Here is a 16,473-nt window from a genome sequence, read left to right as displayed (position 1 = left end):
ATGGCGGCCAACTCTCCGCACACCGCGCAAACCGGCAGCGCAATGGGCCCTCCTATGCATCCTGCCTCAATGGACTCCAAAACTCCCAATTTGATGTCGCCTCCGGATCAACCTCACGATACTTTCGATTTCAGAAAATTCTATGGCCCCCGAACGATAGCATCTTCGAAAGTCGAATCCGAAAAGCACCCAATGCCAATGTCTCCTCCAATCTCGCCTTATAGCAAGCTTGTCTCATCGACTGCAGAGGTGCCGACTGGGTCCTCCAACGCAATTAAAGATCCTCTTCTTTACCCTGTCGATGAATCTCCTTCCAGCCCAATTCAAGAGCCTCTGTTCAATACCACCGAGTCTGAGCAAAACCACAATAGTATCATTGAAGATCACATCCGTGCTCGAGCTCAATCGCCTGTGACCTTTGCTCGGGTCTCACCACCGAACCACGAGGAATACAATCTGGTGCTTTGCTTCAAGTCCCAGGTCATGAAGAACTATACAGCCAACCCTAGGAATTGGCTCCGTCAGGAACGACGCTATCTCGAAGAGGCCCGAAAGGCTCAGGGCAAACGCTTTCCCAAGATCATGCCTGCCAAACCCACCAAGACACCAAAACAGCGCGATCGGGTCCAGAAGCCTCAATCCACCCCGCGGCCGATCCGTACCCACCCTCCCTCCGGCCCCAGTCCTGGTGCCGGCTTCTCACGGCCGGCTGGTCGTGTAAGTGCCACTCCTGAGCCGTCTCGTCGCGCCGTCGCTCCCAACCGTGAGGACAAAGACTTTGATCAACTGCCTGACTTTTGCCCACCTCTTAACTCACTGCCCGACAAATCCAATAGCTTAAAGGTGGAATGGAAGGGGCAGGCGCTTGACCTCAGCAACGATCCAAACAAGAGACTTCTTCATCCCGACGAGATGACCTTGGCCAGCAGTCTACGCTTAGATGCTGCAACCTACCTGACTAGCAAGAGGCGTATCTTTGAGCGAAGACTTGCCTGCCTGCGTACCAACAAAGAATTCCGCAAGACAGATGCTCAGCAGGCTTGCAAAATTGACGTCAACAAAGCCTCAAAGCTGTGGACCGCTTTTGACAAGGTCGGCTGGCTTGATGCTAAATGGATGCAGAAGCACAAGTGAGACTGGACTTGGCCATATCCGCACACCATCTCAAGATATTACGGCACAACTCTCGAAACACACGACTTCATGGATTATGGGAATGAGCATTTTATTTAGCGACTCGGTTGCTTATTGCCAACCAATTTGGATGGCCCGTTCTTTCCCTGGAATAGTACAGACTCAGTCGCTTTCCAGGAGTCTCTAGCCTTCGATGGGCTTATATTTTCTTCTTATGTTTACACCTTTATTATTTACCTTCGCACTTCTGTTTATTGGGATTGCTTTTCATCTCATTTCTTCGTTTCACCCTCCTGCCTGCGCATCACCTGGATCCAAAGGCACTATTCGGCATCACGGCACATTTGAACGATACACCAGAGCATTAGGGATTCTCATCATCATGATACCCGGAGTGCGATATACAACTGACCCCTTCGCGCGATCACGTCACCACTCCACATTTTCTTACCATTTGTTTTCGGTTTTCCTTTCTTCACCTCGCCCCCATTGCGTCTTGTCGGTTTTCATTTTCATATTGTCAGGGCGAGGGTCTGCGAATACGGAGGCATTGCATGTACGGCGTTTTTGTATATGGCCCCCTCCAACAGATTGTGGTGGGACGGGGGCTGTTTTATCGGGAAACCGAAGACGTAGACTCACGCGGAGTCGGGAAGTCTACCTGAAGCGATGAGGATACAGATTACAGTATGCTTTAGGTTATTGTGCGCGGACGATACTGGGCTTTGGGAGGACAACCTTCCGGTCAATGACAGATGTCGAACCGTTATTTTCGACGATAAACTGAATTAAAGATATTCTTATTCAACTGGACTGGTATACGTGAATGCGAAATAGCTGCCTGTGCAAATAAATTTAAACCAATACCGCGATGATGAAACCACCAACAGCAGGGCGCATCCAAATGCAAGCGAAGAAGCAACTAGAATGCACGTAGGACACTCTTGGTATAGAAAATCCTTTCAGCCCTACACTACTCTGGGGCCGGTCGCTTCCTCTAGAGGCTAAGCGTGAGCCATATTCCCGGGAATGGATGGATGTCTTTTTGATGTGCGTGCGGTACAGCGGGTGAAGCCGCCATTGCAGCGGGGAACAGTGAGGGCTTGCAAAGTTCCTTGTACCTCCACGCTTCCTTATGGTGGTTCGATACATAATTGGTGAGGGGCGGGGGAGTGTGCTGGGAAGACACGAGAACACCTGGGTTTCGGTGAGGTGGAGTCGGAGAACGGGAGCTTATCGGGTGGAGAACAAGGAAGAGGAAGAAAAGAATAGAAAAGGTGATGGAAGTGTGGCTTCCAGCATGTGGCTTTGTAACTTGACTGCTGAGACTTCGCGGCGTTGACGGCTTCCTCTTTATGCTATCGAGTCTTTTGTAGGGTTATTTGTTGAGTCGTTATTGTGACCAAGCCATCCTCGACATTCATGGTTCTCAATTAGGTACTTAATTCAATTAGAATCCTATTTGGTTTCTAACATTTCCCAACTATCAAGAATCTGCGCGGTGGACTAAAATTTGAGCAAGAGACAATACCTATCACCATCAAAGCAGCTTCTGCACATGTTCTCCATGAGAGGGAAAAGGGGATGGGATAATTGCAATTGTCAATTTCGCTCGAAGTATGGCGTCTATCTTTGTTGAAGCAAAGTTTCAGCACTCCATCATAACTATTAACGTCCGGTATGGTGTAGTGGCTAACATTTCGCGCTCTCATAATTTGAGAGAACAAGAACCGCGGAGCCCAGGGTTCGATTCCCTGTACCGGAGTTTATCTTTTGCTCTTCGTTTCTTTGGTCATGAGGAATTGGAGGTACCCTTTTTGTAAGTGAGTGGGTGAGTGAGTGAGTGAGTGAGTGAGTGAGTGAGTGAGTGATAGATAGATGGTTGATCAGATAGGCCTTTGGCGATCACATTATGCATGAATTCACTTACTATTTGTATCGCTGTCAATCTTCTCTGTCAATAGTAGTAAGTTCAGGACAAATACAACAATGATGCTGCTTGCTATTTTAAGCCAACATGAGGTCTAGCTAGTGCTGCTTCACGATCGGGAAGGGAGAGAGAGTGTGACATGAGCCATTCGCTTGGTCTTGTATCATAATGTTTCATTCATTATTAATGTCGTATCATTGTAATATTACAGAAGTTTTGTTCCCTTTACCATTCTTCTACTGACCAGCGGCAATCGTGTAGCCTCCGTCAACGGCAAGTGTTTGTCCAACCAGATACTGATTTGTGGCAAAGAAAAGCACAGTGGCAGCCATGTCCTGATCCTTGCCGGCCCGTCCAGCGGGAACCTTCTCAGCGTACTTCTCCTTGGGGATGAAGCTCTTCTGGGCCTCGTCGCTGCCATCAGTGGTCATCTCGGAGGGAAAGACTCCAGGGGCAATACTGTTGACTCGAATCTTGAGCTTGTTGCTGACAACCTCAGCAGCCAGCATGCGAGTGAGGTGGACGGCGGCACCCTTAGAGGCGTTGTACGCAAAGTGATGTTGAGATTTCTGGATCAAGCCACTAATGGAGCTGATGTTGATGACAGTTGAGCTCCAGCCCTGGTGCTTCTCACTGCTCTTCTGGAGAAGAGGCAGGAAGGCGGCGGTGGTGAAGTACATCCCAGTAACATTTGTATTGTATGTTTGGTTCCAGTCCTCGAAAGTGGCATCCTTGTTGTCGAAGAGGTTCTCCTTCATCTCCTGCGCGGAATCGGCCTCAACCTGAAAAGAGTTGCTCGAGATACCGGCGTTATTGACAAGGATGCACAAGCAGTCCTCCTTGGACTTGTACTCGTCGTAGAGCTTCTGAATGCCCTCCTTGTTACCAACATCGGCCTGGATGGGAATGATCTCGCCAGCAATGTTCTTGCCGTAAGTCTCAACGACGCGGTCAAGCTTTTCCTTTGTGCGGCCAGTGATGTAAACCTTGGCTCCGTTGACAGCGAGAGCCTGGGTAGCCATGAGACCAATACCTGAGCCACCGCCTGCAATTGGTTAGTTACGATGTTCCAAAGAAGCATTGCATTGTCGCACGTACCTGTCACAAGAGCGACCTTGCCCTTGAGGTCAAAGAGAGCGTCGCGAGCGAAGTCTCGGTGCTCGCCACCACTAGCTGGTTGTGTACCCGCCATTTTACTTGTGGTAAATCGAAAGTTTCTTGGGATGCTTGATTGAAAGGTTCGGGATTGGTTTGCAGCTGGAGTGCAAGAGTTCTTAATCAGAGGGGTCGTAAGTCGAAGTGTAGGTGCAAGAATGCTTCTGGTGCTGGTGATTCTGATAGCTTGAGCGAGCTGCTTGGACATGATTCTTATATCGGTTCTAGATTTCAAGGGGAGAAAAAAAAGAGGGGAGATTACACAACAGAATGGAAACTGCAATTGACTGTACAGTACTGTAACAGTAGCAGTAGCCAATGCCATCTTATGCTCTCCGGTCTCCCCCGTCCCTCAAGGTACGCCAATGACTCCAGAATGAGGTCAATGCCAGTCTCCCGCTGCAGAAGTTCTGTCCATGACGAAACATGGCGGAGGAAAGTATCCGTGGTGGTCAGAGAAAGCACGTCAGGGGAAAAAACAATTGGAGTCGCACATAGTTTTCTGTGCTGGGGGAGCTTCCATCATGACGTCGACGTGGGGTCAGCATGATGAATGATCCGTACTGTACTCCTGCTCGACCTCATCGCGATCCTCAAGTTTGTTTGAGAATGAGTACGTATCGCTGCAGAGAGGGTAAATCTGCAAGTGCTCTGTTCTGTTGGGAGTTCATCAATAAACCAATCTGGCATCTTTGAGTGTCATGACTTCTATTGAGGCTAACCATAGCTTAGTCTAGCTAGACCCCACTCAAGCTTCACAATATTCCTACACTTGCATCCACGACCGTTCCATTACAGACCTCAACGACGTTAAACCCAATCCATCAACGCCGTTCCGTTCCATGCATAAACTATCTGCTTCCTTCTCCTCCGGCTTCGCTCTCCGTCGTCTATTTAACCTCAATATGTTGTACAGCATTCTGCCACTTTTGCTCATCCGTCCTAATAGAGTTGATTAGCCCGTGTTCATAAAACTATCAGTAGAGGTGAATAACTTACTTATCAAAGCGCAACAGCTTGCCCAACACCGGTACAAGCTGCGCTCTTAGCTTAGTGTCCTTCTGTTCCAAAAACTGCAGTAGAATTGTTTTGAGGTAGACAGTATCTGGGGCCCCAGCAGCTGCTGGTGAACCATTGCTTCCACTCCGGACCGAGTCGAACGAGCTACGGCTCGAACTGGCCACGAGCTTGGTCTGCGCCGACTTGAGGTCCTTTGACAGTTTCTCGTACCGTTGCCTCGACTCCTCAAGCATCCGTCGAAGTTCAGCTCGCTGCTTCTCCACGTCGCGGACCTGCTTCTCGGATGCATCCAGAGCTGTTCGGAGCTGCGAAGCCGTGGTTCGGAGCTCATCGGCCTCGGCCTCGGCCTTCTCTTCGACTGATTCGAGCTCCTCCCTTCGTTTGCGCCATTCCTTTTCACGTTGCTCAAGCTCGTCTCGTTCGTGGGTCAAAGTCTTGACCTCACGCTCCAGGTCCTTCAGCTTCTGCTTCAAATCCTCTGTCTCGCGTGTTTTGCGTCGTGCGAGTGTAGCCGACTCATCCTCAATCCGGTCTCGCTCCTCGACCGCTGCCTCCATTCGTGCCCTCATATCTCGTATCTTGTTATCAGCACGTTCGTCAACGTCCGCCAGGAGCCGTCGCATCGTTTCACCCTCGCGTGTTCTCTCTTGAAGCAGTCGCTGAACCTCAGCCAGCTCCTCCTCTAGCGATTCGGCTTGCGATTTAGATTCCTTTAATTGCACTGACATCTCAGCCGTCTGGTCTCGCATACTACTCAACAGGCCTTGAGCGTTGCTGTATTGCTGCGTCTTGAAGTCCGCTTCCTCCTGTGCTGCCGCCTTCTCTCGTCTCAATTTGTGCATCTGCTCCTCTAGCTCCTTTACCTTGGGTCGTAGTTTGTCAAGCTCGTCTTGCAGTGTCTGGAGCTCCTGCTCCGCCTTATCAGCTCTTGCACCAATTTCAACCTTTTCGGCCTCGCATCGGCGGAGATCCCGCCCAGAAACTCGCTGGGCATCTTCGAGACGAAGCTTTGCGTTAGTCTCGGCAGTCACCTTCTCCTGCAGGCCCTTGATCTCCGTCTCACGGTCAGAGGATAGCTTCTGAGCACGTTCCAAGTCCCGCTTCAAGTCCTTCTCCCGCTTCTCCATATCCTTGAGTTCCTTAGTTTTGGTCGCGAGCTCCTCCTTCGTAGTCTTTAACGTGACAGACTCTTGGCGGAGGCTCTTCAGCTCGGGTTGCGCCTTCTGTAGCACCTCACGTAGCTCTGTGAGATCCTTGAACCGATTTTGGGCCAATTGCTGAGCGGCACCAAGGTCAGCTTGCAGAGTAGATGTCTTTTCCTTAAGATCATTATATTCGGTCTTCAGAGAGTCCATCTCGTTCTGCATTTTGGTGCTGGCTTCGGCATCTGATGTGGATGAGCTGATCTTCTTCTCCAGATCAGTAATTTGTGTCTTCAACTCTAACTTTTCAGCCTCAAGTTCCTTGATCTTGTCCTTGGCCTCGACGTGATCCTGGCCAATCGTGAGAAGGTTCTCTTGCAACGACTCAATCTCCTCTCGCAGATCCTCCTCCGTCTTGCGCCTCTTGCAAAGGCGGTCGATCTGAGTGTCCTTTTCAGCAACTTCTTCCTTGAGTTTGGCGATCTCAGCCTCTAGCTCAGCATTTCCAGCTGTCTCAGCAGGAACTGCTGGCTCAGGAGTGTCTGTAGAATCTCCTGCTGGTAGAATTTGAGAAGGAGCTGTGGCACCACCACCAGCACCACCCTTGCCCTTCTTTTTCTTGTTGTTCTTTTTCTTGCCACCACCGCCGGCTGCAGCTTGCGGAACTACAGGTGTTGGTGTTGCAGTGGGGGTAGGTGTTGCGGTTATGGACTTTGATTCCAATTTCTTGGTCAAATCATCAATCTTAGTCTGGCTGTCAGATTTCTCTTTCTTCAAAGTGTCAATCTGGTTGTTGAGGTCATCAATCAGCTTCTTGGAGATGTTTTTCGCGTTAGAAGCCTTGGCCAACTCTGCATCAAGCTCGCTTGCGCGCTTATCTGACGATGCAAGTGAAGCCTTGAGTTCGTCGACCTTGACGTTATGCGCGTTCTTGTCTTCTTCGAGTTGCTTAAGTTGCGTCTGCGACTCTTCCAGCCGTTCGTTCAGAGACTTGATTTCCTTATTGCGCTCATCAAGTTGGGCCTGCAACGATTCCTTGGCAGCAGCAGCATCACGAGATTCGCTCAACTCCCGAGTAGCGTTCTCCAAGTCTTCAACTAAGCCAGTGCTGGTCTCTCGAACTGTACTCAACTCTTTCTGGAGATGCTCGACTTCAGATTTGAGCTTCTCGATCTCCTCAGACTTTGAAGCAACATCAGCCTGAAGCTGAGGGATCTCATCATCGTAGGAAAAGAACTCTTCATTAGACTCCTTTGGTTCGGCGACCTCGGTGAGTGACTTTTGAGGTTTGTGCTTGGGCGAGAACATGCCGATGACAGAAGATACAGGGGATTTCGATTTCTCGATTTCCTCAGGGGGAGTGTCTTCATGCTTGTCGTTCTTAGCGTCCTTGGCTGTCTCCGAATCGTTGATCGCTGGTTGATCAACATTGTCCAGCTTCAGTGTCGCCAACTCCTCTTCTAGCTTCTTCGTCTTTTCTTCAGCTTCATTGTGCTTCTTCTGAAGTTCCTCCTTGTCTTCCGAGATCTTCTTCAGCTCCTGCATCACCATATCACTTCGCAGGTTTACTTGATTGAGATATTCGACGAGGGCATCAGGATCACCGATAGAAGTTAAGGGAGTGTTTTCACGGAGAGCCTTCTCGAACGGCTCAATCGCCGTCGCACGCCTATGGGCGACGCGGTAAGAACGAAGTAGTTCTAGATATTGCGATTAGTTTATTGTGCCATAAGATATGCAATTTGGGAGCGTTGGGCTTACCAGGATATGTCGCCTCAAGCTTTTCTAGTTTGCGCAGCTTCTGACGAATCTCCGGGCTTAACTCCTGCGGCTTCGGTGTCTGTGGTTTATTTCCTGGAGCTTCAGCTACACCATCTTCACCCTTGTCGGTACTGGCTTCATCATTGGGACCTTGCCCCTCTGAGGCCTTCTCTTCCGATGCACTACCCGAAGCATTGGCGCTGTCAGGCTTTTTCTCGTCGGTAGTAGTAGGAGGCAATGGGGTAGCAGCTCGACTCGGTTCGTCGCTATCGTCAATCACAAAAGCGGCTTCAAAAACGGCGGGGTCAGGGTTCGGGGCGTCGCCTGCATCGGAGGCATGTTTTCTGGATTTTGCGCGCTGGGCTGGCGTGCCATCGCCTTTGCGCGACGACGTCGAGCCTGTTCGAGATGGTGTTCTCGACTGGGTGGCTGTCTGCTGGCGGGCTTGCTCCTCGGCAATGGTCCGGTCGATAGCGCTTTTGAACCGCTGTTGAAGTGTCAGCGGTTGCACATACAACTAGAACGCATACAGCTATCACGGTAGAACTCACTTGGAACATGGTGGCTCCCTTGAGTCAAAGACCAACGTCTCAAGGGACCAAGGGACGCGCACAATTTAGGCAGCAATGTAAATCTTTGAGTCAGTAAATACGAAGAGTTAAATGAGAGTCCAGAAAGTTAAAGTGAAGAGAACGGGAAGGAGCTCAACAAAACGTCTTCATGGCGATGAGAGACTGTTGGTGGTTGAACTGATGAAAGGAGTTGCAGGGTCTCTGTCTCGAGTGGCAGAGGCTCAGTGGACAGAGTTACAGCGCTTCTCATAAGATCCCTCTTGAATTTCTGGGGTAGGATTGTGGCTTGTTTTTTGTGGCTTAGATCCTGCTTCAGCTCCACGTATTCAGGTACGTGTGAAATAGCCCCTTGGATGGCTTAAACTCTGTGAGCAAGCTGGGAGTCAACGAATAACGTATCCGATAGAAACCATCTACCAGGTACTGTAGATGGTACTATCACGAGATGAAGGAGTTGCATCAAATTACCTAGTAGTACAAGGACTTCGGGCGCTGCATGTTGAGTTGAGGAATCCGGCTGGCAGTTTTTGTACTTTAATATGTTCAAGAATACGTGTTTCTAATACAACCAGAGAAACCAAGAAGACAAATGAGATAAGTTGGGAAAAGATTCTTGTTTGTGAGACACGGTTTGCTTGGAATGGCAATTTGTGAAGATGCCTTTGCTCAACCAGAGTCAATTGAAAGGATACCTGTAGAATATGCTGTATGACCGAGTAGCATTGAAGAGCCTCTCTCAATACTATTTAGATACCTTACCTACATTCATCTATCTGTAATGCTCTGCGAGTCTATGAATGCAGTTTTAATTTTTAAGTGCCTTCTACTACTTACCTAGGTACTTACCTACCCTAGGTTAGGTAGGTAGGTACCTAGTAAATTGGTTAAGTTAACCCTTGAGGCTGTTGCTCCCATTTTTAGTTGCTATCAGTGGAGCTTTCACAGGCCAGATGCCCTCCCTGTCTAAACCCCCGGGTCCTGGGTCCCGTCTTCAGGTTGCCCACATGAGCTGAGCTGAATGAGGTCACACCTTGCACTTGGTTAAGTCAACTTCACATTCTACCATTCCTTCATATCGTACCTTTTCTTGATCCTTCACTTGTCCATCTTTTCTTTTATCTTGCAACACTTTTCGCCTATTCTGGGCATACTCTCCCTTAAATCCTGGTCTTTCCTTCCGTTGTCTTCTTTTGTATACCTGGCCCTTCCCACGCTGTCACCTTGATCAGAATGGTGGCTTTCTGGCCATGGAGGGTGAGGCTTCGTCTTAGCAAGGCTTTGATATAACTGCTAACATGTTCCTGGTAGGGAGAATCCTCCGATACAGCCTCATTCGAAAAAACTCTCTCTACACTATCGACCAAGATCACCGATGCTCAAGCCTCCCTCGACAACTTCCGCGCAAGCTCTCGCCGCGCTCGCGTCATCTGGACACTTTACCTTAGTTTCGCTTATCTCGTTTATGCCATAGTCCTTCTTCTCGTCGTCGGCTACAACGACCTCGGTGCTTTCGAATGGGGCGGCCTCACTGGCGGTCCAGTACTGTAGGTTCTTCGCCAGATATAAACAATGCGACTCGCAAACTGACAAGACCCTGACAGTATCTACGTCACGCGCACGACCCTCGCCACATACTACAACTTCCGAATCGAAACCCTCAGCGCTCGTCTTAGGGAGCATCAGCAAGAGCGCGCAAAGACTATTCAGAAACTCAAGGAGGCCACCAAATATGACTCCACCATGGAGTTGATCGAGAAGTACGGCGGGGCCGATAACAAGAGCAAGAAGAAGGATAGCGAGCAGAATGCAGATAAGTCATCGAATGGGAAGCAACAACCTGCTGCCCCTGAGCAGGGTGTTCCGGGCCGAACGCGCATGCCTCCTCCTCCTACGGCCAACATCCAGCGGGCTCATAGCCCTGCGCCAGGTCCAAACTCGATGGAACCAGGTGCCGAGTTTGCACCCAACGCCGAATGGACAGGACCCCCTCCGCCTCCTATTGTCCCTGGTACCCCTCAGCCCCCTCCTCCCCCACCACCGCAGAGAAGCTACTCCTCATACTCGACTGCTGCTGCTGAAACCCACTGGTATGACCGCATCTTCGATGTCCTCCTCGGCGAGGACGAGACTGCCCCCAAGAACCGTATTGTTCTTATCTGCCAATCATGCCGGGTTGTCAATGGACAAGCTCCTCCTGGAACCAAGGCTCTGAGCGAGCTCGGACAATGGAGGTGTATGTCGTGTGGTGCCTCGAACGGAGAGATTGACGAAGGAAAGCGCATTATGAACGAGGTCCTGGATGCCGCTAAAGGTGTCGAGACCGATGGTGATAGTGTTCATGAAGAGTTCGCTCCTGAAGCCAGTGAACCCCCTATGGTAGATGTAAGCACATCTGATGATGGCCCAGCCGCAAACACCAGAAAGCGCAAGGGCAAGGGAAAGCAATGAGATGTATTTATCTACTATGTAATTCTACACGAGCACGATGGTATTGACTAAATGTGGGAATGTGTTTATGGGGGTCATCTACTAAGGCTTTGAAAGTCACCTATGCGAGGCTGTGACAAACTAAGCATGTACTCTTGCATGCCTGTACTCGACTTCCAGATACCGAAGAACGAGTCACTGACATGCTCCAGCCATATCAATAATAATACTTCTGTGGAAAGCATTCATTGTGGCAGTCCGATGGGAGAACTCGACGGCTCTACACTTCTAAAAAACGGGTTGCTTTGTACATTGTTGACGGCGCACATCAGCGAATTCTAGATTAATCGCTGTAAAACAAGTAAAGTCTATCATTTTCGGCTGCGTAAGCGATGACTAACTTCAACAACGCTGTTCTTTAGGTTTCCAAATAATACTGCAAGTCCAGGTGTACCCAAGGTTTCGTCACGTCCTGAGCCAAAGTACGCTAAGCCATTGGACAAGTATGAAACTTCTCGCTGTCCAAGGAGCCAAGGTCCCATGCGGCCCTCAGTGTCCGGATAGATGCACAAGTGTAGTACCGCGGGTCGTGTGGATCATCAAACAAAAAAAGACCAGCCATCCATGTCATGTGGATGCACTGGAGTATCGGCTTGCGTTCGTTTGTTCCTCTGTATTCGACATACCCGAAGCGTCTATAATCCCTTTATCTCTTCCTCACCTCTGTCGCCCAGCCGTCAATGCCCTCGCCGCGGCCACCGACCTCTAACCCTTCGATCTTTAACCCTTTCATGCCAGGCGTGTCCTCCAACCAGGCATGTCCTGCCATGCCACCGGCATTGGCACGTTTCTCGGGAACCAGCTCCAACATTGGGGTCAAGAAATCTGCAATACGCTTTGCTTCTTCTTCTTTGAAGTGATACTTCTCGCGTAGAACATCGGGTAGAGCCCAGTGCCTGAGCCGGTGGATGTTCCGCAACTCGCCCTTTCGGTTGAAAATTTCTTGACTCCATTTGCCGCTGAGGCATAGCGATTTGGGGAATGGCCCGAGAAGTTCGATGATTTGGGCAATGTGGTCGTCGTCCTTGCCGTACTTGGTACCTGACTGGGGATCAAACAAGTAGTCACCTGTGATCAACTCGAACACCTAAGAATCGCATGTTAGAAAGATACGGCTTAGTCGGAAGATGGAAATCCATACCATAGCTGCCATACTCCATACATCAGTGCTAGCACCCCATTTGGAACCCAGAATCACTTCGGGTGATCTGTATTGTCTTGTCTGAATGTCGTTGGTGAAGTGATGGTTGACCCAGCAAGCATTGCCTAGGTCTGCAATCTTGACGCTGATAACGTCGAAGGCATGCGCATCTTCCGCCTTACGCTTTTCGCCTGTTGAGGCAGAGGGCGAGTTCGACTTATCAAGAGAAATACCCGAAACCTCTCGACTGAGAAGATCACTTCAAGTTCATTGTTAGTGACTGAAGATTCATTCTATTCTCAAAGCTGAACGACTTACGCTGACTTTTCTCGTTGCTTTTGAGCGTCATCGGACGGTTTAGGAGATGCTTCATTTGATGATTTGCCTGGGTGAAGTGTTAGACAGATTTGTGTAGGGCGCACGGCATGCCTGCAGTGATCTTTGGGCGACTTACCATCGTTCAGAACACCAGCAAGACTGGAGTGGGGGGTCGGTGAGGGGAAAAGGTTGGACTGGTTAAAGCTAGTATTCAGGGGGGATGGGAGTGGTTGACTGCCAGTGATGAGAGTCCTCCGACGTCGCCGTCCGTTGCGGTTGTTCTCTTTCTCAGCGGCTTCAGGCTTGACAACGCGCTTAACAATCTGCTCGACATCTCCAATTTCGATGAGAACATTTTCTGGCTTAAGGTCGGTGTGGATGATACCGCATTCGCGATGAAGGTAGTCGAGGCCGAGGAGTACCTGTTTTGTGATTTGTTTGACCAGGGGCATAGGAATACCGCGATGGTTCCAGCGCTTGATGAGACCAAGCAAGTTCTCTCCAAGCACCTCGAAAACCATACATACGTGGGTGCCGTGAGGTCCCTTGTGCTCAAACGAGTCCAGAAGACTCACAACATGCTTGCGACCAGGATGATCGGGCTTGGCTTGAACGATCTTGTTGAGAAGCTTGATCTCGTCGATGGCGGTCTCGGTGTAGTGGGCGGCAGATCGGACGACCTTGAGGGCGACATGTTTCCCGTTGGTGTTGTCTCGGGAGAGCCAGACGGTTGAGAAATGGCCCCATCCTAACTTGCGAACGACCGTGTATTTTCCATCTTTGAACTTCTCTCCAACTTGTACTGGGTGGTAACCACCTTTGCAGTAGTCCTCAGAATCTTCCTCATCTGCAGTGTTTTCGGCGGCGTCTTCGACGGACGAGGATGAGGGGGAGTGGGCCATGGCCGAGAGTTGATGGGATCTAGAATAGGAGAAAGAAGGTCAGTGAGAGCTCAAGGAATGTGTCGAAATGCGTTAAAATCAGCGCATAAAGACAAGACTTTGACGATGAATGAAAAAGGTGGCGGAGCCAATGTAATCAGATCAAACAACCACGGTCGCAAGATTTGGTGGGAGAGCGACGGCGGCGAAAGAGCTGATGGCCTTGCGCGTGGTGGGGGACCTTTGCCGGATTGGGTTTGGGTGTGGTGAAATGGCGGGGAAGCATCAAAACATCATCCACGACGATAACGTAGCAACGAGTCAAGACGTGCTGGCGCAATCCATCCATCAACCGGCGCAGTGAGACTCAGACTCTGAACTACAAGAAGTCCAGCAGCTAATCTTGGGCGCCGGCGTAGAATAGAAAACCTTCGACAGGGTAGGGAAGTGCAACCTTGATTTGAGAAAGCTACTCATGCTGTCTTCACATGACGCAGCTTGCGCTGGTAATGAGTAGGGCCCTGGTCTGCTTCGTTGCCCTCTGTGCGGTACTCGTTGGCTTCAGGAGCACGCGCCCAAGTCGATCGGGTAGCGAAAGTGATTACAATCGAGGTGAGAGGGCGTAACAGATAAGCCGGTGAGCAGCGTGGCGGGCAATGAGCGGGGAATAGGGAGAGACGAGGAAGAGAACAAGGATCTTGTGAAAATGACGATGATGACCAAGGCGTAGGTTGGGCGACGATAGCGGTTGCGGTTGTCTGCAAGCTGTGGCAAAGACCAGCGCGAGAGGAAAACGCAGGAAGGGGAAAATAATGTATAAATAAAGGCCAGGCCAAGGCGAGGGAGATTTGTTGGAGATTAACTAGAGGTCGGGGGCGTGCTCCTTGTCTTTGGCTTTGATTTGCGTCTCTTTTCTTCGACTCTGGGCTCAGCGTCTTTGCGGATCTGCAGTCGCTTGGCTTTCAGTTTTCTAGGGCCCTGCCAGAGACCATGGGATGGCTGGCACGCGGCGTAACGCGGAGCGTCCCGCCCGGCGAATAAAGGGTCTTTGCAAGCTCGAAACTCAACTGTCCAGCTCGCCAAGAAACCCCGAAAGACAGGGAACGTGAACGCTGAATGCACAGTGATGGCAGAAGGGCAGACAACCAAGTCAGGTGGCAGTAAATCAGACAGCCATAAGAACAACCACCATCGCCATCACATTCCCATCTTCCTCCCTCTTCATTAGTCAAGAGTAGCTCCAGGCACATCCAAAGATGCATGCGCAAGTGACATAGGGCACCCTCTACCTCTATCAGGGCAAACCAGGCCGAAATCAGGTACAGAGGACCCAGTGATCGATCGAGACATTCAAGGTTGGTGAATGCCCAAAATTTATGGGGTCGTGTCCTCCTATCGATGGAAGCTGGAGCCCAAGCACATGGGGCCCCAAAACTGTTCAGCACAGAGGGGGCAATGCCACTGTGAGCAGTGTCCACACTTGTTTCAACCTGCTTCACTGCTTCACTGCTGCTCTGTAAGGTGATGCAATGCCACGCCATGTCTTGTTGAGTGAAGTGAATAAGATGTTGTTTGCTTTGTCGAGACCGTCATTGAATTCTGCACTCGCGAGACAAAAGCAAATCGCGAATCGAGTTCCTTGCCGCAATGTATGTTTTGCATGGCTAGACAATCGACAGATTTCGGTGCGCATCGAGTCCTTTTTCTTTTTTTTGGCGATATCGGAGCTCGCGCAAAAGTTCGCCAGCATTTTGAGATCTCTTGGGTGTGTAGTGCAGCCTGAGTGCCAGCGGTCCAGTTGATAGAGGAGAATAATTCGTGGCCATGATATTTTCAACGCTCATAGGCATTGGCCAGAATCAAGACAGGATAAAATGTTACGAAAACGGTGCAGAAATGATCAAAAACGGGACAGGAACAAGAAACAACAAGACGAACAAGGAGACGACTGGCAACATACTCTTCTGTTTGGTTTGTACCCTCCATGGTGATAATAGGCTTCAAGTCCTTCTTGCGCTTTTTGGCCGCCAGACTGCTATTGTTGCTGTTGGAGCCGTTGCTGTTGGCATTTAAAGCCTTCTGGGCATCGGGAGACTGTGTGCCGTTCATTGTGTCTGGTTGTCCAAATCTACCTGCGCGCGACAGTGCAGGGTCTAAGTTATGAGGTAAGGCGAGGTCGGAAGGAATCTGGTGTTCGTATCGCCAAGCCGTCAACGGTATGTGTCGTGAAGTCGTTCAAGCGTCGTAATGTTTGTATTATGGATGCAGGATGCGACGAACGTCTAATTTCTTTGGGTTGGGCGCCGGTGGGATGGATATCGAAGTTGAAGTGGGGGAAGAGGGGTGTTTGTAAGTGCTCGATCGGCGGGCGTCGCAAATAGGGATTGTCTTTGGTTTTCCGCTGCAATGAATCCCAAAAATCTAGCAAAATCACTCAGATAGTTTGGTTGCGATGTTAGATACAATCGAGATAAGCAGGAGACTATTGCAGTTTTGGTGCGGCAATGGCAATGACAATGGCGTGGTAGATCCTTTGCAGCTCGTACAGGTATCAAAGATGTTGCGCAGTGGCAGCGCGGCGCAATATAACCAGCCCAGCGAGCTAAGAGTTGCAATAGTAATTTGGTTGACCGAGTAATGGCTTGCGGCGACGGGGAGACGGAGATCCGGATGAACCGCGATAATTGAAAGAGGACAGAAACCTGGGTATGATATAAGGTGATCAATTCCTCAAGATTGAGAATGCAGAGAAGAACGAAAAGAAATAACTATCTGCCAGCGGACGGAAACAGGGAGGGACCCAGAAGCCAGGGACCCGGTTGATGGGCTGGGTTGGGTTGTGAGGAAGGTGAGAGATTCTTGCAGCAATGTACTACAGACGGGCCAACAACATTTAACTCCAGGCCGTGAGGGCTTCTAGCAACAAGTGCAA

The 16,473-nt window shown here is 50.1% G+C and overlaps 6 protein-coding genes and 1 non-coding gene across 7 annotated transcripts; 4 read left to right on the top strand and 3 right to left on the bottom strand.

The window, feature by feature from the left end:
* Window positions 1–1,134, top strand: B0J16DRAFT_384297 (uncharacterized protein; the record flags this gene model as incomplete). The annotated part of the gene is made up of 1 exon (XM_046131406.1): window positions 1–1,134. The coding sequence occupies one exon, from the start codon at window positions 1–3 to the stop codon at window positions 1,132–1,134; it is 1,134 nt and encodes a 377-aa protein (XP_045982873.1).
* Window positions 1,048–1,898, top strand: B0J16DRAFT_126113 (uncharacterized protein). The gene has a single exon (XM_046121694.1). It carries the CDS (start codon window positions 1,328–1,330, stop codon window positions 1,805–1,807), a length of 480 nt encoding a protein of 159 aa, XP_045982872.1. The 5' UTR covers window positions 1,048–1,327; the 3' UTR covers window positions 1,808–1,898.
* Window positions 1,899–2,808: 910 nt separating this feature from the next.
* B0J16DRAFT_t156 lies at window positions 2,809–2,899 on the top strand. The gene has a single exon. It is a non-coding gene; the product is annotated as a tRNA-Glu (tRNA).
* A 322-nt stretch (window positions 2,900–3,221) lies between these two features.
* B0J16DRAFT_304585 (uncharacterized protein) lies at window positions 3,222–4,256 on the bottom strand (the record flags this gene model as incomplete). Its single annotated transcript, XM_046124731.1, has 2 exons — window positions 3,222–4,109; window positions 4,163–4,256. The coding sequence occupies 2 exons, from the start codon at window positions 4,254–4,256 to the stop codon at window positions 3,301–3,303; spliced, it is 903 nt and encodes a 300-aa protein (XP_045982871.1). The 3' UTR covers window positions 3,222–3,300.
* Window positions 4,257–4,907: 651 nt separating this feature from the next.
* Window positions 4,908–9,022, bottom strand: B0J16DRAFT_286850 (uncharacterized protein). Its single transcript, XM_046124120.1, has 4 exons — window positions 8,694–9,022; window positions 8,143–8,629; window positions 5,219–8,081; window positions 4,908–5,161 (listed from the first exon to the last, which is right to left on the bottom strand). Exons 1-4 carry the CDS (start codon window positions 8,700–8,702, stop codon window positions 5,110–5,112), a joined length of 3,411 nt encoding a protein of 1,136 aa, XP_045982870.1. The 5' UTR covers window positions 8,703–9,022; the 3' UTR covers window positions 4,908–5,109.
* Window positions 9,023–9,684: 662 nt separating this feature from the next.
* On the top strand, window positions 9,685–11,447 carry B0J16DRAFT_341118 (uncharacterized protein). Its single transcript, XM_046127791.1, has 3 exons — window positions 9,685–9,968; window positions 10,023–10,258; window positions 10,316–11,447. The coding sequence occupies exons 1-3, from the start codon at window positions 9,945–9,947 to the stop codon at window positions 11,160–11,162; spliced, it is 1,107 nt and encodes a 368-aa protein (XP_045982869.1). The 5' UTR covers window positions 9,685–9,944; the 3' UTR covers window positions 11,163–11,447.
* A 318-nt stretch (window positions 11,448–11,765) lies between these two features.
* Window positions 11,766–14,032, bottom strand: B0J16DRAFT_126064 (kinase-like domain-containing protein). Its single transcript, XM_046121693.1, has 4 exons — window positions 12,797–14,032; window positions 12,661–12,727; window positions 12,343–12,601; window positions 11,766–12,288 (listed from the first exon to the last, which is right to left on the bottom strand). The coding sequence occupies exons 1-4, from the start codon at window positions 13,560–13,562 to the stop codon at window positions 11,848–11,850; spliced, it is 1,533 nt and encodes a 510-aa protein (XP_045982868.1). The 5' UTR covers window positions 13,563–14,032; the 3' UTR covers window positions 11,766–11,847.
* Window positions 14,033–16,473: the final 2,441 nt, after the last annotated feature.

The sequence above is a fragment of the Fusarium flagelliforme genome (genome assembly GCF_020744385.1).
Source record: "Fusarium flagelliforme strain FIESC 12 MPI-CAGE-AA-0113 chromosome Unknown B0J16scaffold_4, whole genome shotgun sequence".
In the NCBI taxonomy this organism is placed as follows: Eukaryota; Fungi; Ascomycota; class Sordariomycetes; order Hypocreales; family Nectriaceae; genus Fusarium; species Fusarium flagelliforme.
Note: the sequence above shows the minus strand (reverse complement) of the source record. Positions and strands in the feature narration are given on the sequence as shown.